Raw genomic sequence first — 24,396 nt, forward strand, 5'->3', positions numbered from 1 at the left:
CATGGAAATAAAATTGCTGCTTAGAAATACAAGCACTGCAAAGAATTGTACTGGTTGTACGGAAGCTCTGGGATTATTTGAGCTTGTTCTTTCAACATCAAGAGGGATCATATATTTCATGGCTGCAGTGAGGCATCACTGTACCAGATTGAGACTGCTAACTATACTGTATAACTGCAGATATTCTAAATTAGTGAGACTATGAGACATCCACTGTTTCAGCAGATATTCCAAATTTATTGTGTGATAACACTTCAGGTCTTAATCAGGATTGAGATATTTTTTCCCCTCTCAGCTGTACACACCATAGAATCTTGCGAAGAATCAAATAAAAGTTGACACTCCTGGAGCTGCATGGTAAAGTGATAGCCATCTTGGAATTGTGATGGGCTTCATTATGATTATCATTATTTACTATTTATCTTATTGTGGTGCCTGCAAACTACACTAAAAGATTGAGATCCTGTTGTGGTAGAAAGCATTCAAATGGAGAGCAGAAATTTCTCCAAATATCTATTTTCAGCCAGTAGAATGACACAGCAGAAAGATGGGGAGCACAGAAGAGTAGATTGTGAAACAGGTCAGCACGATAAGAATCAATACTTAATAAGAAACCAGAGAGAAACTAATCTATATGGATAAAATGACGAATCCTATTGACTTCGAGGCAAAATACTGGAAGTAATTTGAATTTATTTGAGGCAATGTATTTGTTTTAAATATGTTTCTATGTTGAGACCTTTTATGGACCAGAGAAATTAGTTTAAATAGTAATAAATAAACAAAGAAGAGACCTCTTCATGCTAAGAGAGTATTAAAACAGAAAAGGTCACGTAGCTTAGACTTGTTTTTTTTTTCCATTTCCCCAATAGCTTCAGTTTGTTCAGAAATGCAGTTAGCTTTGAGAGTATGCTGGCTGAGAGCCTTTTATAAGGTAATGAAGGAAAGGTCATGATCAGATTTGAAAATGTAACTGGTCTATAATGAACTGGTCTATAAATGTGCCATTACTTCAAAACCTGTGAGTCATTCTTATAGTCACAAAAAATAGGGTAAAATGTCCACTCAGGTCACCTGCTGTCTCTACAGTTTCAATGAAGAACAGCAGCGTGTGAATTTTAGCAAACAACCACACAGTTGCCTTTGACTGCAAAAATGGCAAGATAGTGAACAAGCTGGCTTGGTGGTCTTGAAGTTGTTCTGCGAAAATTAAATAATAGAGAGATATCTTTGTCTGCTGTGTTAAGAGAAAATAAATTCTCACAAACAGTATAAGCTGCTGTATTTTTCAGGAAACTGAAATTGTGTTGGGGGAAGTCCTTTCAATATTTCAGTCTCATGATACTAACAAGCATTGCTGAAAGGCGATCAAATCAGTCTGGTCGTCCTTTAATGCTGCTGTTATTTTACTCACAGTGTGGATCATGAGAACTTGATGAATTGAAATGACACTATATGCATTTCAATTCTTAAGTGTAGCGAGACTTTTTTTACCATTTGCTGGTCAAGAAGCCCTCAGCTATTCTTAACCAGTTGTTGTCTCATAGAGATCCACTAGATGTCCTCGGAGATCTACTTTTTATTGGCGTGGCGGTCACAAGCAAAGCGGCTATAGTGATGGGTGGAATACGAGGACTGTGTAGACTGTATGGTTTAAAAAACAAACAAAAAACAACAACAAAAAACAACCTCAGCAAAAATGAGGAGATACTTGGTTCTGCTTGCTTAAAAAATTAAGGAGCTGTTCCTTGACATCTTAGGTAGAGAATAATCTGCAGTTTCCTTTACTTATTTTTGCAGCTGGAAATATTTCCCATTACTGTTTGTGAACTCTAAGTAACATCTCAGATCCAGACAATCTAGAAATCCAGACTGGGCTTTTTGAGTTTTTGATTTCAGAAAGCAAGTTATTGCTAGAAGCTTAGACATGTAAGGCACATTCCTTCCTTATTAGAATGGAAGGCTATTGCCTTCTGAGAAAAAAATGGCAAGAGTAACAACAAAAAAAGTTTTTAGAAGTATTTCTTTACCTTACAAATAATTGACAGAAATTTTGCTTTCCTTTAATAAATTAGAAAATGACTAGTTCTTATATTCCTTGTTTTATCAGTAAATTAAGTAGTCAAGTAGTCTGGTCTCCGTGTCCATGATAACTTCCCGTGAAATTTTTACTAATTCAAAATACTAATTCAAATACTGGGGTATTGTCATCATACTAACTAGAAGGATCTGTTCTTCCTTTTTGTCCATTTATTAGGCAATTGAAAATAGGGAAGTAATTTCCTTTATGTCCCAACTTATATTTTCACTATTTGCAAATAACAGATCTATTGAACATCCATAACCTTTCTATGAATAGAAACTAGTTGACTATTGTGCAGGTGCTACAGGTGTCAAATGAAGTTAACACCCACCCAGAGGCTGTTCTTAAGGTCCCCCTGTCTCTCTGATGATTCCCATTTTTTTGTTACTGTTTATGGAAGTTTTACAGGAAATAGTATGTGTGTGGCTGAACCATTTAAAATCATTTTTGTCTTGTCTTTGACCTTGTCACTAGTCATCCCTTCTAATAATCCGTGTTTTGTTTTATTTAAAAGAGAATAAGTATTGTATTTGGTATGAATGTAACAATGACTGTTTAAAAGGAATGAAGAGTAATAGCATGTTTTCTTTTCAAAATATATTGCTCTGATGTGCAGTTGCTTATATACTGTTTGAAACCCTTATAGCAAGTCCTTTCTGCTACTTGTATTTCCAGGTCCAAGCCTGTTTCCTGCATGTTGATGATGTGAAATATTAAAATGATGCATGATATCCAGAACGACTGATAATAATAGTTAAAAACAGTCCCTGAAAGGGTATTGCTTTGGGGAAGTGCTGTGGAGTCCTTCCCCTATTGAACAGAAGGGCTTAAATTTCCCACTTCATTGGTTTAAGTCTGATGAAAATGCTACAAAAAGTTTTTCTTCCCAACCCTGTTTGCCCTTAAGGATGACTTCTTTTAATTTTCATAAATGTGTCCTATCCTATTATTGACTGTTGACAAGATATGGCTATAAGTAAATGAAAAACAGGGACTGTTACTAACCAGTGGCATAGAAGTTGAGAGTTTCTGAGCAGTGTGTTTTGCTACAGCATTTGATTAGAAAAAGTCCTTCAAAACAGCTATAATTAAAACAAAATGGGCCTGCCTTTTACTTCACCTACTGTTAGTGTGTCTCACAAATGCCCTTTATTTTTCTTTCATTTCCTTAAAGCGAAAATAATGAATTAAGCATAATGGAAAGACTTCTACGTATTTTTAAACATATTTCACTTTTATTTTGCTACCCAACTTTTCAATTTTAAAGAATGTGTTGGGAAGAGGAGGGAAACCATGGGAAAACAAATGCTGTTTTGAATTTTCTGTGTAGTTTGAATGTGTATGCAACAAAAGCTGCAGTGGAAAACTTCTTACTAAAAGCCAAGCTCTGAGGAATGATGTACCGTGCAATGAACAAGCCTGATGCTGCATGATGACTTTCTGACCAGCTGTAAGATAACTCTACTAGGATGCTAAAAGAACATGGCATTAGTCATGTGAGCAAAGTTTTAGAGGAATGGAGTCGCTGCTGAAGAGATCACTCATTCATCTCCCTCAATGCCTGTTTTCCACAATCATAATGTTACCCTTGCTTGACAAGTATACTGTATGGCAAGTCATCAAGGCCTTAGAACAGGACTTGACCCATTTGAGTGGTTTCAATCCCTCTTCCCTGGTGACTGTGGCTCTAAGAAACTGGAAAAAAAATATGAGAAATAATTTCAAATTTAATGTCATTACCATAATGCAAAAAAGACATCCTAAAGGTACAGGCCAGAGAAACATTACCTTTTTTCTGCATTTGCTTTTAAGGTTTTGTTTTTGCCTGTCAGTGTTCTGTTTTGTTTTTAGTATAATTGAGTCAGTTCAATCTAAACCATTACCAAAAGTGTTGGTTCAGTGCAACATGTGAAACAATCTAAGTGGCCTTTGCATTTCTTCAGATTTAAATGTACCGCTGATTCAGGCAAGTGGTGAAATTGCACGATGGTAGTTACACATATATTTATAAAATAGGATGCTATATGTTTTTAGAAAAATACACAAAGGGACATTCCCATGCCTAAAAAAACCAAGAAATGTTCTGTTCTAACCCAGGACTGCTTTTGGAATTAGCCCCTAATTCTACATTGTCATTTGGTGCTTGATCTACCTTCGAATCCAGAGCAGCAAACATGCCAAGAATTGGTTCAGCATGTTTCAGTGGACCAATGCTCTATGTGCTTTTGGTGATGCCTTATTTGTGAACTGATTTTAATGTCAAGCATATTTGCCATTATTAGTTGTGTCTCTTATATGGGCAAATTTTAGTATTTTGTCAAGAGTTAATTTTAATTCCTGAAGATATAATGTAAATGAAGTAAATTTTTCGGAAAATTTTATTAACATCTTGTAATTCTTCAGTTATGTGTGATCTATTACAATAAGAGAGTTCCCTGGCACAGTTTAATACAGAGAAATTATTAGCATATGTTTAAGAAGAAATATATATATATATATATGTATGTATGTCTATAATGTATATGTGTGCGAGAGTGTGTATATAAGAATATATGTGTATGTGTGGTTTTCTGTGTGTATACATACATACATATATATGGATATATAAAAGTATTTTATTTTTATAGGAAGCCGGATAGGCAAAAAATATCTAATGGATTAGCAATTTTAGATTTTTCTTTTCATTTTAGTCCAATTGTATTAATTGTGCCAAGGGAAAAACATATTCTTAGAAACCTCTGCTTTTACTATATTCTTTTTTTGATCCAAACACTTGACTGTAAACAGTAATTCTTCCCCATGTCTTTGGTCATCCTATAAGACTGAACAGAAATAAAGAGCAATTTATCTTTTGCCCTGTTTTTGATGTACAGCCAAAGTGTTATCAATAATCTTATTGCATTTTTTTTCCTGGGTCAAGACTGTTAACATAAACTAAGGCCTGTATTAAATCCCTTAAATTACCTTCCAGCTGCCTTGTTATATATATATATAACCTTGCCATTAACCTGCTGCTCTTCCTCTCCTCCCATCCAACACATGGTTATAGCCAAGATGTCCATCTACAAGAGAATGAAACTGGCATGTTGTTTTGATTGCGGACGCTCTGAGCGTGACTGCTCTTGCATGTCAGGCAGTGTACATAGTAACATGGACACCCTTGAGAGAGCCTTCCCACTTTCTTCTGTCTCTGTTAATGATTGCTCCACCAGTTTACGTGCCTGTAAGTTTTAACACCAACACATGCTGTTCCATGTCTGTGATGTCTGTGGTATCATTCCCCGTCTTGTGTCGTCATTGTAGTTCTGTGAGTTTTACTGGGCTGATGCTTTTTCAAAATACCGAACCCAAATTTTAATACACCTCTGTATTATGATTTCTGTTTTAATTTATTTTTAATAGGAAAAATATTATTTTGCTTTGTGTGCTCTTTATGAAGCGTACTTTTACAATAGCATGCAGGACCTTAGTAGTAAAGTTTGGTGACATCTTTTTTATTTAATTCATACAATATAAATTGTGATTAAATAAACAGTAAGTGCTTCAGTGGCAGAGTAGGCCTGTGTCTAAATCTGTGACTGATGCTAAGTGGACAGCTTTAATAGTGCTGGCACTGGAGCAGCATGCAATAGGCAGTGAATAAATATACAGGATACAATTTAGTAGCTGAACTGTAGTAGCTGGAATTCTGTTCTATTCTATGCTGCTACCATTAGTTTTGTTTGTAACCCTTCATTCTCAATAAGGCAAGATCTTCCATCTACTACTGAAACTGCAGAAATCTTAATAAAAATAGTTGTACTTTTCTAGTGCCTTTTTAGAATGGCTAGCCTGATGCAAACTTCTTGAAATTAACAGTGGAGTCTGTCCCATAGGACAGTACCATACTGGAGTATAGCCCAAAAGCTCTTTTAAAAGATCAGAGTTGAGAGGGTGAAGACACAGAAGTTATAACAATCCTGCGTAGCCATTAATTCTTTGGGCAAGCGGTAGGGATTCCAAAGCTTCCTTTATCAGTGTGATGTCAACAATTGAGGAAGATTGTTAAATAAAATGGTGATTAGTTTTTTGTTTTGTTTTGTTTTTCTTGGGTTTTTTTGGTTTTTTTTTTGTTTTTTTAAATTTTCATATCCTCTTTAGACATTCATAACAGGCAAAACTATGTCTTGGGACAGGAACTATTTTCCTTTTCTTACCCAAGTGGTAAACAAAAACTATAAAATGATTCATATACGTTTATAAGGTGTATTAGGAGTTTTGATCAGGAAGCATGTCTGCTTTATATTACGAGTCATTACAGATAAAAATGCCTTCCACTAGTAAGAGTACAATGTAGTTAGTAGATTATACATCTGGTTGCCTTTTGATACCTTATGTGTACTGCAATATGTAGTCCAAGTGGTGAATGACTTTGCTTTAACTATTTTGACATTTGAACTATTTTTCCAGACACAAATTTTTAGTGTATAACAATACTGTTATTTGTGTTAGCATTTTTCTCAAACTGTTTCTAACAGGTTTTCTTATAGACTTTAGGAGAAATTTTCTCTCTATATATGAGCGTAAGCACTCTGAATGTCCTTTCTATCTACTCGGTTGCAACTCTGCATTACCTCAGGGGAGATGGTTCCCAGTTTTAAGTCCTATTCTAAATTACAGGAGTTTTTGTCCTTTAAAGAAGCCTTTATCAGAGTAAAACATAGGCATACGTATTTTGAACAAGAAACCTTCTTGGATTGAGAATTACTGCAGGCAGTGTCACATAGCCTAAGAGCCTCAGTAACACAGTGCCTGGTATAGCTTGCATTAATTCAAACTAGTACAGAGAGTATGTGGTTGGGTCCCGGCACTGGTGCTAACAGCAACCAGACCAGACCAAATGGGTAAAATTTCTACCATTAGCACTGTTTGACAAGGAAAGAAAACCCATAATTTGTAGGTTTACCATAGCTTTCAAGTTCACTTAAGACTCCACAGAGGCAGATAAAGTAAACATTTTTGATTGTGTTGCCTGCTGAGCCAAAACCCTCCACAATAATGGTATTATTGCCACCAAAACCAATACTGTTGGGAAACACGTTAGATCTATGCTATATTTGAGTGATAAGTGATATTGACAGTTTTGAGAATTTTTAGCATCCTGTCTTTCAAAGGCCTTTTCCTCCCTTCATCACTCCATCAAATCAAAAGAGATCTCACTCTTCCCCTTGTGAGACTAGTCACCTTTGCTAATAAGTACGAAAATCAATACCAATTCACACTCTTTGCAAAGCAGCATAAGCCTTTCTTTTCCAATTAAAATATATATATATATACACATGCAACGTTTCACTGGCAAGTCTTCAATAGAAATCAGTGTGTTTTCTTTGCAATGCACAGGGGTCGTATGATGCCTGTCTTGACAGAGCTAGTTAACTCAAAGAATGGTGGTGAGAGTCAGCTTTTCATTAAATATGAGCAGATGTGAAATGTAGAGTGTTTGACAATTAGAAATGGCAGCAGCAGGGCCCCAGAATCAAAGTGAGGTCAGATTGGTGGATCAGATTACCTCTCTTACATTCTTTAGTTGTTCTGAAAATCATTTTGAATTAGTGTCAGTGGAGCCATGATGGGTTTTGCCCTTTGTCTTTTATGCTAGGACTGTATTGTTTCCCCAGACGCTCATTAAAGGTCATTATACTATTACAGGGCTTGCTTTGGTCGTAGTGCCCCAGTTGGGTTGGTTTGCTTCTACAATTGCTTAATGCATTTCTTTCTTTCCTTTTTTTTTTTTTTTTTTTTTTAAACTTTATTTTTGGGTATAAAAGCAGGCGCTTTTTTTTTTTTAAGGTAAATAAAATCACAGACCATTGTATGAAACTTCTTGAAACAATGAGTAGCTTTTGTAATAATAAATGCTGCTTGTTTGTAAGAGTCTGATGTCAAGTAGAAGATATCAGTTTACATATTCATTGACGTATACAGAATTTAGTGTACTAACTGTGTAAAATACTGAGAAAGTGATGCTTGCAGTGTATTTTCCACTGTGAATCTGTTTCTCTGTTATTATATTGTTGCCTGTACTTCCAGCAAATGAAAATCATAATTTGATTAAGTATAATTACATTAAAATACCTTTTGAGTTTATAGGCAGTTGCCTAGGGGGGAAAAAAAAAAAAAAAAAAGAAGAAAGAAAAAAGATGTGATCTTTCTGAGTGCAAGAAAACAGAATTTTAAAATATTTTCTGTCTACATTTTTTCATGTTTAGCTTCTTTAGGTCAGTTGCTACATGAACAACAGTCAAATGGTACAAGCATTTTTGTATGGGAGACTCAAGTGAATTAGAGTGGAGAGAGACACCTAGCCACTGAAAAACCTGGGCTGGTTTACACAGTGAAATTGTTACTAATAAGTGTGATGCTTCTGCTTAGACCTGTGCCAAATCTTGGGGAGTGTCATTAGAATGATGACCTGGCTCAGACAGAACCTTAAACTGAGCCACTTAATTTCTGTGTTTCTGTATCACCATATGGCTCCTTCTTCTCTGGAGCATCAAAAGTTCATGTTCCAAAAGGAAACGTTTTCTAAACCTGTCACTGATACTAGGCCCAGGCATGTCTAATTCAGCTTGTGAGAAAACATGCTTGGGCATGCTCTGATAGTTCTGAAAACCTTTATGTGAAGACTTGGACTTCGGTGAATATCAGGGACCTCCAGAGACAAAAAAGACTAATTATCACTGCATTTTGAATTCAGAGTTCAGTCCAAACTCCTAGTCATCCTATTTGGAAAGAAAGACCATGTGAAGACAAGTTGGAGACAGCTTAACTTTTGAAAGTAGCCAAAGCATGTACTTACCTGTGTGCCCAACCCAGTTTAGAACCATATATTTTGTTTGGTCTTCTAGTGCCATAGCATCGTTTATGCTGAACAGGCAAGTTAACTGCTGAGTCTTTCTCAAAGGACCTATAACTGCATTCTGCAAGATTAGACAAACATTTTTGGTAGCTCGAATAAGAATGGCTGTGGAACCAAAGTTGGTACACTGTGCTGAAGCTGTCTGGCAACATGGTTTAGCAAGTTAGGTCAAGGAACACTCCAGCTGCTTCATTGAACTGTGCTATTTAGGGCAGTTTAGGCCCTGCCTGTGTGTCTTTACAACTTAAAAAACCAAATTTTATAATGAGCATTGAAGTGACATGTCACTTACTGATTTAGCCAGAGAAAAGAATGCATAACAAACACACACATTGGTCAGTGTATCTAAAATTCATCACTCATATAACTATGCTTGGGCTTTTCTGAATGAGTTGACTATTAAGTATTGGATTCCTAAATTATTGGCTGAAAAGACTGTGTAGTCTTTATTTCTCCTGGAATGCAAGAACTGTGTCCTCTTCTTTTTACAGAGCAAAACTACCTACTACTTCTCTAGTCCTGCTGAAGTAGCCAAGGCAACAAGAAATACTTGCTTTTATGGATGAGCTAAGGTGAAGGAAGGACCTAAGTGTGCCCTGTCAAAGGACAACTTTCAGTGCTAGAATTGTCTTTTCACTCTTTAGGAGCAATGGTTTCCCTTTTACAGGATACATATACCACCTTGTGGTGGCTAGAGACTTTGAGATTCTCAAACCAGATGTAAATATGATCCCATTTACATTATATTTATAATACTCTGAAGAGGGAAAGTGGAGTGCTACCACCACACACCTTTTCTGAACTGTGGGAATTCTATTGTGGCCACAGGAGGGATGGAGACTCATTTGCTCTGAAATTCTTACCGTTACATATGCTGCATAAACACCTTCTCTTTAACATAACCCACTGATACCTGTGTGGTCACACTGTTTCTTCTTTGTCCTGCACAAAAGGCCAATAGAACACTAATGTTTTGAGGAAGAAGAAATTGAAGGAGTAAATAAGCAGTCAGGTCTGCTTGGAAAGAAAGATTTGTCCCTCAGAGTGGCATCATAATGTCATAAACACATGATTATAATCAGATAGTTACGTTTTTACAGCTCAATTCTATGGAATGACTCCATCTCTGTATACTGGAGAATGATACAGCATTATCTTTGGTAGCCTTCTGGTTTTCTGGTGGGTTTTTTTGTTTGTTTGTTTCTTTTTTGTTTGTTTGTTTTTGGGGTTTTGTGTTTCTTGTTGTTTGGTTTTTTTTGGTTTTGTTTGGTTTTATTTGTTTATTTGTTTGGTTGGGTTTTTTGATTGTTTTGTGTGCGTGTGTGTGTTTTGTTCGTTTGGTGGTGGTGTTGTTTTTTAATGAGGTGGATGAAAATGGGGCATTAGAATGAATAGTACCAAATAAATGCCTGTTAATTCAAAGCCCCAGAGAATATAAATCATAAGCCTGTGAACCACACTGTGGCTAATTTTGATCTACGTAAACCTAGTTCCAAATATTGTTCTTTCTTTTAGAGTGACAGATATTTACTTTAGTTACCTCAGTTCCCATGTGTTCAGGGTTGTGTTCCTGAGAACTGACAAGGCTATGATGTTTCCTCTAAATATCTCTACAAGACTGCACATATCCCCTTTCAAAATACTGAAAATAATGTAAAAATGAACACCTGTGTATATTTTAGAGTGTTTAATTTTACAGAGAAAAACCAATAATTTTAAGTAACTTGGTTAAGATACAAGTCAAATACAGCTGGAAAAAAATCAGGCATATACATCTTAATGTAGTCCATGTTGCTACTGGGTAACGAAGAAAACAAACTTACCTTCCTTAGCCACCTTCTCAGAATGAATGTCAAGAAAGTTGTCGTTACCAGAACTGGCTAAAGTGTCTTTTAAGCATATGAAACCTGACAGTGGAAAAATTTAAAAAGCAAATATCAGCGTGGCAGTTTCCTGTGCTGTTTTGTAGAGGTTCTTATGGTGTAGCCATTGACATGGAGTCAATGCTTGTACATGCTAGAGATTTGCTATATTTGCCGCCAACTCAGTAGCCTGTGGTATTGACAAACTAGAAGCTAGACGTTATGAGACCTGCTTTTCTGAGAATGAAAATCTCCTAATTATTCTTCCACTTTCAAGGTTAGCTTATATTTGCAATTCTGCTGAACCTACTTTCTTTCTGTCACCTTCTCATTCTGGCAGTCCTACAAAGATGCCTACAGGGACTTCCACTGAAGAAGACAGGATGAAATGACTTAATATATGCAATCACAATCTTAACCGGCATTCTAGAACTCTTGCTAGAACAGTGGTTTCTCTTAACCAACACTTTGACTTGTACACCTTTGTCTCACTTGTGATGTGCAGACCTTCAGGTGACCCTCTCCTTGATGCAACTGTATGTTTTTTCTGCATTACTAACATAGAGATAGAAGTAGTGGTCAGAATGGGGTGGTGTAGGCCCTCTTGAGATTCCAGGTATCTATTCCATCTTTTTTTCATATGAATGAATGCAGAAGGACTCTACTATTTAATTTTCAAACACTGAATAGACATCAATTATGGTGGTGGAAGAAAGTTAGCATGAAAAAATAGGTATTTTACAATAGGTGACTTCAAGTAGGTAGTTTGACTGAAATGAATACTTTCTATTCTTCTATATTTTAATAGAACCTGAGTGCTGCTAAATTATTTAACTTTCTTTTGGATATAATATGAGAATATAGATGAACACTGAGATATAGAAATGAGTATGAAAAAAAACTCCACCACCCCAAACCAAGCTGTTGCTTTTCAGGTGGTCGAATGGTAAAAGTGAGACAATTTGACTTGTTACTCAAGGCCAGAAAATATGAATAACGAAGTACGTGCCTTTTGAGATTATTTTTGTGATGCTGTATACCACTAGGCTGATGAGAGAATGCTCTGCCCAATTTGTGATGTCTGTAACAAGAAGTTGAACTCTTGCATCACTGTGGGTTGGAGGCACTGCTAAGTTTAGTAGCAAATCTTTTGAAGAATTTGGAACACGGGAGAAGGAGAGATCCAGAAATCTACATTGAATTCTTTTAGGCCTCTGTGTTGAGGAGTGATTCTTATCAGGGTTACAGGGAAGAGTCTAGTGAGTGGCTTGCTTTGATGGGAACAAGCTAGAAAAGATGTTGTCTGCATCCTGTGGAGTGAATTTAGCAGAGGGTCTTATGCAAGGTGACATGGAAATTATGTTTGCATTTTTAGTTCCTGAGTGTGGCTGGTTGTCATGAAACTCACCATGACAGTTTCTTACCACCAGGCAGCAGATTCTTCCTGTTACCTCCTTGGTGTGGGACAGATGCTAGCCGGTTAGGTCTCCTTCTCTACTGTTTCTGAGCTATTTCAAGCGACAGATGCCAGAGCTGGCTCGGTTTCAGCTTGAGTATTTCTGTCATAGCCCTGCCTTGAGCCTAAATTCTGACCTTTACTATATGAAATAAAGTACTTATGAACAAGCAGTGGCTTGATCCAGAGCAGGCTTAGAGCAAATGTCAAGTGTCAAGTCAGTCTCCTGCCTCCTTATTCCACCTGCATTAGGAACCTAGATTAGACCCTAGACTAGAGCACTGACTGCCTTAGGCCTTATGGGTCTGGAGAGACATAACTTATTAACCAAGAGTTATTAAATTTTTATCCGTTTTACAACACAATGTAAATGACTTCTATGAATTTACATTGTATTCATTATCATTTAAAACGTTAATTAAGTCAAAACTGCATTTAATTTACTTATAAATGTGCCTTTGGGAGGAAGCTTTTAAAAACAGCTGCAGGATTGAGAAACTCATTGGTGCTGTGAAGTTGTTAGTACCACTTTTCAGGATAGATCCCCCAAGTTGATTGCCATTTTGAGTCTTTGTGTTGGTGTTATTGGGCAAGGTCTTAAATTAATATTGAGCCAGTAACAGCAGTAAGCTATCAGCTCATACTAATGACAGATACACTTTGTGTTCTTTTCAAATTGCTTCTGAACGAAAAAGAACAGTTGATTTGTAAAGCATGTATTTCTTATACTTTTGTATTATATTTTTTTTTCACTTGGTGTCCTTATTGGTTAGCTTCTTTTATAATTCAGGGAAAAACATGTTCACTGACTTGGAATATTGTCCCTCAGATGCATAGAAAAAGAAATACTCTTGCCCAGGTCTTCTACATTTTATGTGATCTGGAGTTATTGTAATGTATAGAAGGAGGTGCTTATTGAAATATACAACAGACCACAAGATAGTATCAACATATAAAGTGGAATGCTGTTTATTATTAAAAAGAAAACAAACAAACAAAAACAAACAAAAATGCACACAGAAAAAAACCCCACACAGAATAAAAGCCCTCCAAACCAGGTTAAAATGTGCTTGACTTGCATTATGTCTGGAAATGTTATTACTTTTCATGCATTTTGATGTAAAGACGGGAGAAGAAGAAAAAAATTAAATCACAGTACTTCCACCATCTGATTATTCCATTGCGTATTCCCTAGTGTATACATGCATACTTTTAATCAGGTAAGTAGTCACATTAGCTGTAGTCTGACCACTAATGCACATGCTACATGATTCATACTTCTAGACCTGGAGCCAGAGGCAACCTACCTAGTGCTTACCTAAGGTAGGAGAGTCCATTGAGAAAATCTGAAGATCTCTGGTTCTATTTCGAGTTCAGCATAGGTCCAGCAGAGTGGTCCAGTCCTCAGCCTGAAAGCCAGAAGCAACTTGCAAGCCAATTTTTTCTCACTCATCATATTTTCTGCTGAGAATCTAGAATCTTTCCATGTACTTGTATATGCCAGGATACATAACCTCATTCTTTTTTTTTTATGTGCTCTTTGAAAAGAGGAGATTGTTGTCACATAACTTCATATATAGTTCTTGAAGTGCCACAGAACAGTTACTCATCCTGTATCATTGCTTTGACTGAGGTTGTAGTAGAAATGAGGGAATTGAACGGATGAGGAAAAGTTTTAGTTGATTTTTAAGAAATCATAGACCTAATTTTTTAGTATGTCAAATTCTTAAATATGGTGATGGTATTCTTTAACATAGGTTAAAGTTCAGTTGTACTTTTACTACTTGAGACTCTTTGAGCTTCTGTTAGCATTCCTCTTTATTATACAATGATACAGCTTTCCTTGTGATATTTTAGATATTACTGAATGCAGTAATGCTGTGATTCACTTTTTATCAATGACTTGGAAACAGACTGTGTGCTACATCAGAAACACAGACTTCACTGATACTGATCAGATCTTGTAAGCAGAGTACAATAATTCTGAAAAAGAAGGGTGGAAACAGCATTACTACCGTGTAACATGTGGCCAGTGTCATCTGGTTAAAAATTCATGTGGACATTTTAGTTTAACTGGAAATTCTATCTAGGCAAATGGCACAAGGCAAAGATCTCGATCTTGCCTCTGCCACAGACTTACTACATGACTGTGGCTCCTTTTCCACCCAGAGACTGAGAACATTGTATTCTCAATATATTGTATTTTGTGCTGAGAAGTGCTTTGACATTGAAGTGCTGAACATAAACCTGGGTGTCCTTTTGACATAGTGATTCTCCTACAGAGGACAATTTTCATGTCTTCTGATATACGCTGAAGGAGATCATAGATACCAGCAGGGAGAGGAAAGTGGGATGGAGTACATGACAAAAAGAAGGAATGAAGAAATCACCAGAACTGCCTTGCTGCTGTCTGATTTAGGGAGGTTTTCAAAAGGGATACTATCTAAGAGGGCATGAACACCTTCTGTTTATCTGCATCAGTGAGGAAGTATCTCTTTTTAGATTTCCAGGAGAAAAAAAAAAAAATAAATTAAAATCATCTGCAGTTTCTGGCTGCTTCTAGACTTTAATGGTAATGCAGACCTTTTTTACTGTGAAGAACTGCTGAAGGAAATAAAAAAAATCATTATAGGATCTTTGATCTTTGTCACACAATTTCCTTTGTTCTTGCATAAAAGATTTTGTTTGCACTAAGCATGTTGCTTTCTCTATTCCCATGTTCCTGACATTATTATCTTCACTCTCGAACTCAGTGGTGTTATTTGACATGGCACTACAGTATGGAGAGAGATTTTACATCACCATTGCTATGCTGTGGAGAAAGATTGGCAACAGGATGTGGTGGTTCTCTCCTTGAGGAGACTCTTGCCAGAATGGACTAACAGGTGTGGCATCTAGCAGTGTAGATGGTTTATTATACAACTAGCCCCTCTTCTGTAAAACTTACATGATCCCATATGGGCCATATTGCTTGGATTTTAAGTAAAAGAGGAGTTGTAACATATGGACAACAACTTAGAAGTTAAGATAATAATTCGCCTAGCTGATATAGTTTCATCATCTAATAGAACTAAGATTCTTCTAGCAAAGACTGAAAACAATTAGAAGTTTTGAGCCTAATGTAAAGATGATATTTAGTCTTGTTCCATGAGGAGGGCCACAAAAATGATCAGAGGGATGGAACACCTCTCCTCTGAAGAAAGACTGAGAGGACTGGGGTTGTTCAGCCTGGAGAAGAGAAGACTCCAGGGAGATCCTATTACAGCCTTTCAGTACTTATAGGGGGGCTCATAAGAAAGATGAGAACAAACATTTTAGCAGGTCCTGTTGCGATAGGACAAGGGGTAATGGTTTTAAACTAGAAGAGGGGAGATTCAACCTAGACATGAGGAAGAAATTTTTTACAATGAGGGTAGTAAAATATTGTAACAGGTTACCCAGAGAGGTGGTAGATGCCCCATCCCTGGAAACATGCAAGACCAGGCTGGATGGTGCTCTAAGCAACCTTATCTAGTTGAAGATGTCCCTGCCCATTGCAGGGGGAGTGGGCTAGATGAGATTTGAAGGACCCTTCCAACCCAAACTGTTCTATGCGTAACATGAGGTAAAATCTACAGTCACAAACTGATAGCATGTTTCATTAACAGACATTTGTCCAGTTATTTTTTAATTCATACTTTATCTCTATTAGAATTATTCTTGACTTAGCAAAACATGCAATGATTGTCAGGTTCTCTGTGATCATTAGTCACAAGATAGGTGGCAACAACCAAATGGTACAGTACGTATTTAGCATCGGAGGGTGGGAAAATTAATATAATTCACAGGATGAGACAGCAGAAGGGCAAAAAGAAGTAAGATGCACCACTGGATAGAGCAGGTGTACTTCTCTGGATTGCACTACGTAATGTCCTTTGCACATATAGGGAAACATTTCCCAAATTTTCAAATGGCATGCTAATGTTTTTCACTAATAACAGAATTGGAGTCATAATCATTCTTACATCTTGCCTTGTCTTTGACATGAAATACTGCTTTTTTACTTGGTTCTGAACAAAATCAATATGTTTTGCAGTGTCAGGGCAAGCAACAAAATAGCAAAATACATTTTATTAATTCTTGCACACTAAGAGCTGCCTTTGATATTCCACAGAAAAATATCTGTCCTATTGTGTGAGGTTGCACATTTTCAGAGTAGGACTCAAATTAAATTTTAATTGTTGCTAAATTATATTTTGTCTAACTTGAGACATGAAAATGTAATTATAAAGCATTTCATTATGTGTATTTTTATTGTTTCTAGTCGAGAGTCTCACTGCCCTAGGTAACAAGATATACATTGTTGATTTCTTCATTCAGACAAAAGAAGGAGATGAGAGAACAGTAGACTTGGGACTTGGTCTCAGCACAGATTCTGTGGTGTTAATCATAATGCAAGGATCTGCAGAGACTGGAATCAGTAATACAATATTAGTTTTATACATGGAGTCCAAATTATAGTCATCTTACACTTTGGAGAGTTATATGACTCAGCAAAAGTCCTTGGTTATGTTTGGAAGATAAGTAAATGAACACACAATTTGCAGTGACAGGGAAGATTCAAGCCAAGAATCTGTGATCATGCAGTCTAGACTTGTCTGATATTACATTAACCTGAAATTCTGCAAGAGCAGGAACTGGCATTCTTTTAACCCATTGACACCAGATCCTTCTGCGTGTTGATTTATGTAGTATGAATTCCATCTATGCACTTCAATATGCCATTTTTATATAATTCTGCAATTTTTAGAACCCCCTATACCTAAATTTGCCTGTTTTCAGGCATGGAATTGTTTTGATTTTGCTTCAGATCTCCCCTGTGATCAACACCAGATGTTCTTTTTTTTTGTTACAGCATAGTCTGTGGAACTTTCATTTTCTTCCTTTCTTTTCTGAATAATTCCTGAAAATACTATCTCCTACTTGAATGAAAATTCATATTCTGGTTTTGGATTCTGGATTTCTAGTGTTATCATGTCTAGTAGCTGATCAAGCTTTAATGGTCTTTTTGATTGGCTGATTGAATCTTGGAATGCTGCAGCACATTCATCTACAGTTTTACTGGGATTTCTCCTCCTAACTAGATAGATAAGCTCTCATTTTGCACCTCAAATAGTAGCTTGAGGGAATGAAAGAATTGTATCTTTAGGCTTATATATTCAGCATCAACACTCAAGCCCCACATACTCCTGAGGAAATATCCTGAAGTTGTCCCTTGGGTCCCACAGATTTCCTCAGTAGTATCCTTGAGTTCTGCCCATGAGAAATATAGAATATGCATTGATTTTAGTCTGCCTTTAGCATATGAGTCTTTTGTCTGCCCTCTTCTTTCTCCTCAAGCAGGACAAAATACAATCCTCAGAGGTACAGCTCCAAGCAATTTGCTTTTGGAAGATGCCTTACTTGACAGCTGTCAGTGTCTCCTGAGCACTGGATTTTTGGATGCTTTCAGTATCTGACTCTCAAAACATCAGGCAGCAACACTATTTCCAAATATATTGACATCCTGTGGCATTTGTGGTTGATATAGTTACTTTCAGGGTGGTGACTGACCCATAAATCTTATGAAATCTTATTTATCAATTTTCTCCTTGTTGGAGGGAGTTCCTAATCATCCAGGTGATTGTGGACTTTATTTTGAAATTGGTGTGATAATTATAACATATACTGGCATATATACATATATACTGGCAGTTCAGTGGTTTCCTGCAGATTTTTTTTTTCCTTTATCAATCTTCTTTCCTCCTTATAATGCTACCTGCTTTTAAATGAACATCATCTTTATTTAATTTTATATTTACAGCCTATAAGTGATTTCCATGGTGTAACACTGAGCACACCAAGCATTCTGCAAGACATAGCTAAGCAACCCAAGTGACTAATTTGACACTTTGACAATCCTCTCTTAAAAATTCTCCATTGCCTTCTTTTCTCTTGTTTCAGTGCATTGTGTACTAACAGTGAGGGTGCTGCTCTTAGGCTGCCTTCACTCTCTCTGCTAATGTCCATATTCTCATTAGGGCTTGGTTAATGAAACCAGAAATATGTAGCACAATGCATTTCCCTTTGATGAAGTTTTCTTTCTAAAGCTGTTCCTTGTCATGGGTTGTGATCTCTTTGCATGATCTGCGTATTCCTTGCTGTGAACTCTGCAAGCTTGACACCTCTGTGTAGCCTTAGTTACTTAGTGAAAAATAAAAGGGCAAAACATATTTAATTTCATTTTTAAAGCTGACTATCAGTTCTGTTTGGTAGATTCAGTATTATTTGCTTTCTTTCTCAGTTTTCAGTCTGCATACTTTTATACCATTGTAGTTCGTCTTATGTGAAGTGAATGTGAGATAGCAAGCATTTCCCTCTTACAATAATTCTGAATAGTTCAACTCTAACATCTGCATGTATATCAGTGTTATCAGTGCAGTATTTTTGAGTATTATAGAAATAATCAGATGAAATTTATAACAGTATTTTTTGCTGTTGTTGTTTTGTATGGAGGTATGTTAATTGTATTTAGGTCGTATCTAAAAAAATATAATCCTTACTAAAGACATCCATCCTTTTGAGTACTCTTTTTGTTAGAGATCAAAACACTGTTGTAAGTAACAGTGTTATTAATTATCACCACTGGATTTCTTAGCTTATGCATGATTTTTTACCCTTATGAAACTGCCAGCCCTTGCTTCTCCATAGCAAATGATTTCAGCCAGGCTCTACTGTATGCTTTGACAGAGATGTGAGTTAATTATTTTGCAGGTCCTTTTGCAGATACAGTCACAGGTAGACATATTTTCATTTATTATTATTATTATTATTATTATTATTATTATTAGTGTTGCATTGGTTTACTTTCTTTGTTTTGCCATTGTTTACTTAGAAATTATGTGCTATACTTCCCTAATTTTCTATAGCAATGAATTATATTCCATCTCTATTCTTGCTATCAGTATTTTGCTATTATTTTATAGATTTAATCTTATTTATATCTTGGTTGTTTTTTTATAGTAATATGTTTACCATGTGATATTGTTTTTTTAGATACATTTGTTCAGAGAAAAACAGAGCTTTACAAGAATGGAGTATTTTATAGAACTCATTAAAATAGGGAACACTAGAAAACATACTGATCTCTTATAGTCATGAATTGTATTTAACTGTTTATCTGTAAGTGATAAAACCAGTATATGTTACAAGAGGCTTTTAAATGCAACAGATTCAATCTGTTTGATTAATTTGGATGTTTATCCTGTGACTTACAGTACTTTGTGTAAGAGAATTGGTTTGTCAACAATTAACATTCCCTGCTTTTATGAAAGCTGTACTTCATGTAATAGAGTATTATTGAACTGCAAACAATGTGCTAAAAATCTTCTGGCAATAACATTTCTATGTATAAGAGCAGCTGGGAAATACTGTTGTATGCTTACACATAGATTTGAAGATAGAAAAACAGCACTGGGCTTGAAACTCCATGTAACCAGCAGGTGGTGGTGCTGGCTTAGAAATAAGTAGTGACTGAAAAGCCTCCAAGAACTCTTACGTTTTGTTTTTGTGGGAAACAGTTTTATTAAAAAAATCCCACTAATATTTCAGATGGCTCGTTTTAATTGTATACAAGCGTTTCTGAATATAGGTATATACAGTGTAAACACTTGTATATAAAACCAGCATATATGTAAACATGCTCAACATTTTATACTTAGTTCATATATGAAAATGATATCATGACCTCACAGGTAACAGTTGTGTGAAGACCTCCATCCCAGAGGAGTATTGTAGCTGATCCTGAAAAAGTAGTGGGATCATTGAGTCTAGTTCTATTAACATTTAATAAATGGAAGTTTTTGCACTGATGTGGATGAAACCAGGTAAGACTGATGATGAGAAAGACAGAGTTAAATGTCAAGATTTCAGTTCTTCTTGTTCAGAGACACAGACACTTCTACACCCTTTTGTACAAGGGTAAACAAGAGCCAAAGAGGGAAAAGAAATTCAATGGTAGCAAAGTTTAAAAAGTTAAAATATATAAAAAAAGCAATTTATTGGTGGCACAAAAGCAAACAAGCAAACAAAGAAAACCCAAAACAACAACCCTGAGCGATGCCTTCTAAATTTTATGTTTAAGAAAGAAGACAACTTACTGAGAAGCAGAGAGAGAACTGAAAAAAGGAAAATCTTAAAGTCAAGAATACAGTCCCCTAGATTTAGAAGATGTTTATGAAAATCTCTATTCAGCAATGCTGTACTGCCAGGGAAATGGGCAAAGGGGCCTAATACATCTTGTTCAGGAAATGTGTTAATGAGAACACCATCACAAATTTATTTTTTAATTTGTCATGAGCAGGGTAGAGAAAAGCTTACTTCAGTTTAAAATTTTAGGATATGCAGATTGGAATTACACTGGAAATATGTATTTTAAATATGTTAAGATATATTGGCACTTTGAACTGTAATAGTAGTAATGCTAATGAGATTTCTGCAAGATGAAATCTGCATTTCCCAGTGTTCTTAGGAAAGAAACAGTTGCAACAAGACGTAGCTGAAATTTGTGGAGTCCTGCTCCAAAGAAGTCAGCATATAACTATCCCTTTCTAATCCCAAGGAGCAGAGCAATTGCTAAGGACTCCTGTGCTTCCTTTTTCCCTTAGTTATTTCTAGACATTGTATATTTTCCCAGTGAATGTAATGGCGCTGAGTGAGTGCAAACAGCAAACTGTTCATATGCAGAACGTTGAGTGGCCTTTCAAACTTCTTTTTTTTTTTTTTTTTTTAAATAGGAGCTTATTTTTTGTCCACATAGAGAAATTCACTGGTTTTAGCAGTGACTGATCAGAGTGTGAATGTATTCAGTCACAAGGGGGGAACTTCCTTTGTGAAAAAAGGACAGATTTCTCCTACAGCTTGGTGGAACTATACAACTATTGTCTACCCTTGCTAGTGCTGCAACTACTTGATCTGTGTCCCTTAGAGTTGGTGTCAAAGTCCTCTCTGAGGCAACAGGACAAAGGACAATACACTTTGGGTTGCTGTGTATTGAGTCAAGGATAGTCTTTGCATATGCACTGAATTCAGAACTATGGTTGTAGAAATACTAAAATACTACAATTTGCTGAGTGATACTACTCTGAAAGAGTGATTATTAGCCACATTTTCAGGTAATTTGGTCACTTGAGTCTTACCTATTAGTAAACAAGTCCATTAAAGGAGAGTTGACTGCAAGTGAGCAACCCAAGGCTGTGTAACAGATCAGTGGTAGAACTAAATTCCCAACTAAGAGATTCCCAGTCCTCTCTTTGCAGCCATGGGATCATCAGGTAGTCTATTAAAAAGTTAACTTGTGGCTTTGAGCAATCTTTTTGTACTGTGCTTCTGGCAGACACAGCAGCTGGAGCTCTAAAATTGGAGTTTGTAGCTGTGTGTGACGCAGTAGGACACACAGGGTCTGAACAGCTCTTTTCTGACACAGAGGGCTAACACTTTGCTGTTGCTCCTCCTTCATGTTCAGGTAGCAGAACAGCTTGTCATAATGAACTAACAGAATTTAATATTTAACTCAGAGAATATTTACAGTTGCCATACCCCATGACAGACTTTTCCATATTCTCCAAAGTGCGCTTTCAAAAGACAAGTCAATTCCCTTCACTTTGATGTTTGTCTGGTGAGCAGATCCCCATGAACACAGACCATGTTCTAAGATCTACTATTTAGACACATGTCCCTTTGTTCATGCTTTTTCAAAATAAATTTGATTTTACCCAAATCATAGTCTATGGGTGCAACATGTAGAACAGTCAATTGGACAATTAAATGGACAGGGAAAAACAAGTACACTGATGCTTTCTTTTTAACTTTCAATTTGACAGTTTTCCAATAACAATATGATTACTTGAATAAACAATTACAGAGTGAATCATAAATTGAAAAGGCAATGGAGAATGAAGACTGAAAATCAAGAATAATGTGAGAGGGCATATTAAAATATGAATCAGAAATGTTGTTCAAGGTTTAATGGGCATATGACTTAGTCTAAATATAAATTAGGATTTGACGAAGAATTAAATAAAGTAGCTTTTTCTACTGTGCACATTTGTCAGGGGAAAGGGAAGATGGATGTAATGTACAAATAGTGTTACATTGTGTGTAAATTTCTGTATAGGAATAAGAAACTGGTCCATGAAATCTATAGCTTTTCTTCTCTAAATTGCCCAAGCCAATTGTGAAATGCTGTGTATATGGGACAGGCTTTCTTCCTGCCCCATTTTCTCAACTTGCTCCCTGAACATGAACAGCTCCTGATCCGAAGTCCACCAAAGTCAATGTTAAGTATTTTGTCTGACTTCAATGCTGTATAGATCAGCCACAATTTGAACAGGCCTTAAAGCCCACTTTTCTTGCTGAAGTTGTCGTAATAGAGAAATGGTAGCAATTGGTGTCTCTGGAAAGTATTTATAATAATTATGCTCTTAAATTAAACTGGAGGAACAAAGGAAAAAAAAAAATCAAAGTTCTACAGTAACTTTAGGGGGTTGATCTAGCCCTAAAAATAAATTGAAGTAGTGTAAAACCATAGCCTGGACTTTTTTCACTGAAAGATTCAAGTTAAAATTTTGCTGGGTTCCCAACACCTTTTCAGTCTATCTTTCATTCTATATACAAATGTAACACTAAAAGCTCAGGAACTTGAAGTTTATCTTGGTTTCACAGAATATCAGAGCAGCCATCTAGAATACATAACAGGCTCCAGCCTAGAAACATTTCACATTTTCTGTTAACTTTTTACAGCATTAAGGGAAAAGCAAAGGTGAGGAATATATCTGTAGCTGAGTCTCAGTCCTGTATGTGTGAGAAGAATTAAGACTGAAAGACTGTATATGATTAATATAAAGATTAAGCATCGTATACTAATAGAAAAAAAATAGAGAAATATGTTTGTCATTCAATTTTGTGTGCCTTTAGCAAAAAGGTACAAGCTTGGGAGAAAAAGAGGAAAAAAAAAAGAAAAAAAGATGTTTCTTGGGCTACACTGTTTCAAAGACAATGTCTCATGTAAGCACTATTCAGTATTTGTAAAATGTTCTGAGATGATACATTCTTGACATTCTCGGATCTTCATGTTTTCTATCTGCTTCAGATGACACACTCTGCAACTAAAAGCCAGTGAGCCTCACCTGCTTTTCTAATAGTACTAGTATGTAGAGGTACACAATGTATCTGTTTCTCTTTGTATTAAAAAAAGCAATGAAATGTATTTCTCTGAGTTTGTAATGCACATAGAAACCAAAACAGCAATTCTGTTTCATTTGAATTACTATTTCAGACACCAAGCACACTGCTCTGCAGTTTCTGAAATTAATATTCTTGTATTTTATCAAGCACCATTGCATTGTAGTTTCTAGTCAATGATTTCGTTACATCTGCTACCACCAAAAAATCAGGTAATAATTATAAATTTGTAAAATAAATGGTTCATTGGCATAAATGATTTTTTAAAGGAGATGAATAATATTTTTTTCCCAACAAAGAACAATTGTTCTGATTAAGCCGTATTTCCATACTATGCTAAATTTCAACCCCAACTGATTGGGCACATTTTCTTTTCTGAAACTACCTTTGATAAGAAATGCATTACAAACTCATCAGTTTAGCTTCCTGTTAACAAAGAGACAGCAGCCGTCTGGATTATTCTAGATCCGCAGTGAAACTGCCACACTATGTATACTCAAAGTAAAGCTGTGCAAGTTTGACAAGGGGCAGATGAATCCAGGAGTTATTGTGCAGGGGTTTAAGTCTATGCGGCAGCTGACGGTTGAAATAATCATCTATACATCGCTCTGAGCTAGCTGGGGAAAGGTTGAAGCTGTATATTTTCAAGATATCTAGCCTAATGGTTAATCTGTTGTCTTGTACAGGGGGTGCTGGGTGGAATCACAGCAATAGCTGACAGTTTGGAGGAATTGCTGTGGGTATTTTCAGTTGCCTGATTCACAAAGTGGTAGGTAGCACAGTCTAAACAGGCTTGTCATTGAAAGAGGGGAGTCATGTTCACTCGCTCCCATCAAAA

The 24,396-nt window shown here is 36.2% G+C and overlaps 1 protein-coding gene across 8 annotated transcripts in view; it reads left to right on the top strand.

The window, feature by feature from the left end:
- The window catches only part of KCNMA1 (potassium calcium-activated channel subfamily M alpha 1), a gene marked incomplete at its 3' end in the record, with an annotated part of 468,462 nt that overhangs the window by 371,276 nt on the left and 72,790 nt on the right, over window positions 1-24,396 (top strand). The window contains exon 19 of one of the 8 annotated variants that reach the window (XM_080347451.1): window positions 5,133-5,306. The exons of the other annotated variants lie outside the window; for them this stretch is intronic. Coding sequence (XP_080203577.1) covers window positions 5,133-5,306 — 174 coding nt within the window. The remainder of the gene's footprint in view (window positions 1-5,132; window positions 5,307-24,396) is intronic. 8 annotated transcript variants of the gene reach the window in all.

Source organism: Nesoenas mayeri (assembly GCF_963082525.1).
Source record: "Nesoenas mayeri genome assembly, chromosome: 7".
In the NCBI taxonomy this organism is placed as follows: Eukaryota; Metazoa; Chordata; class Aves; order Columbiformes; family Columbidae; genus Nesoenas; species Nesoenas mayeri.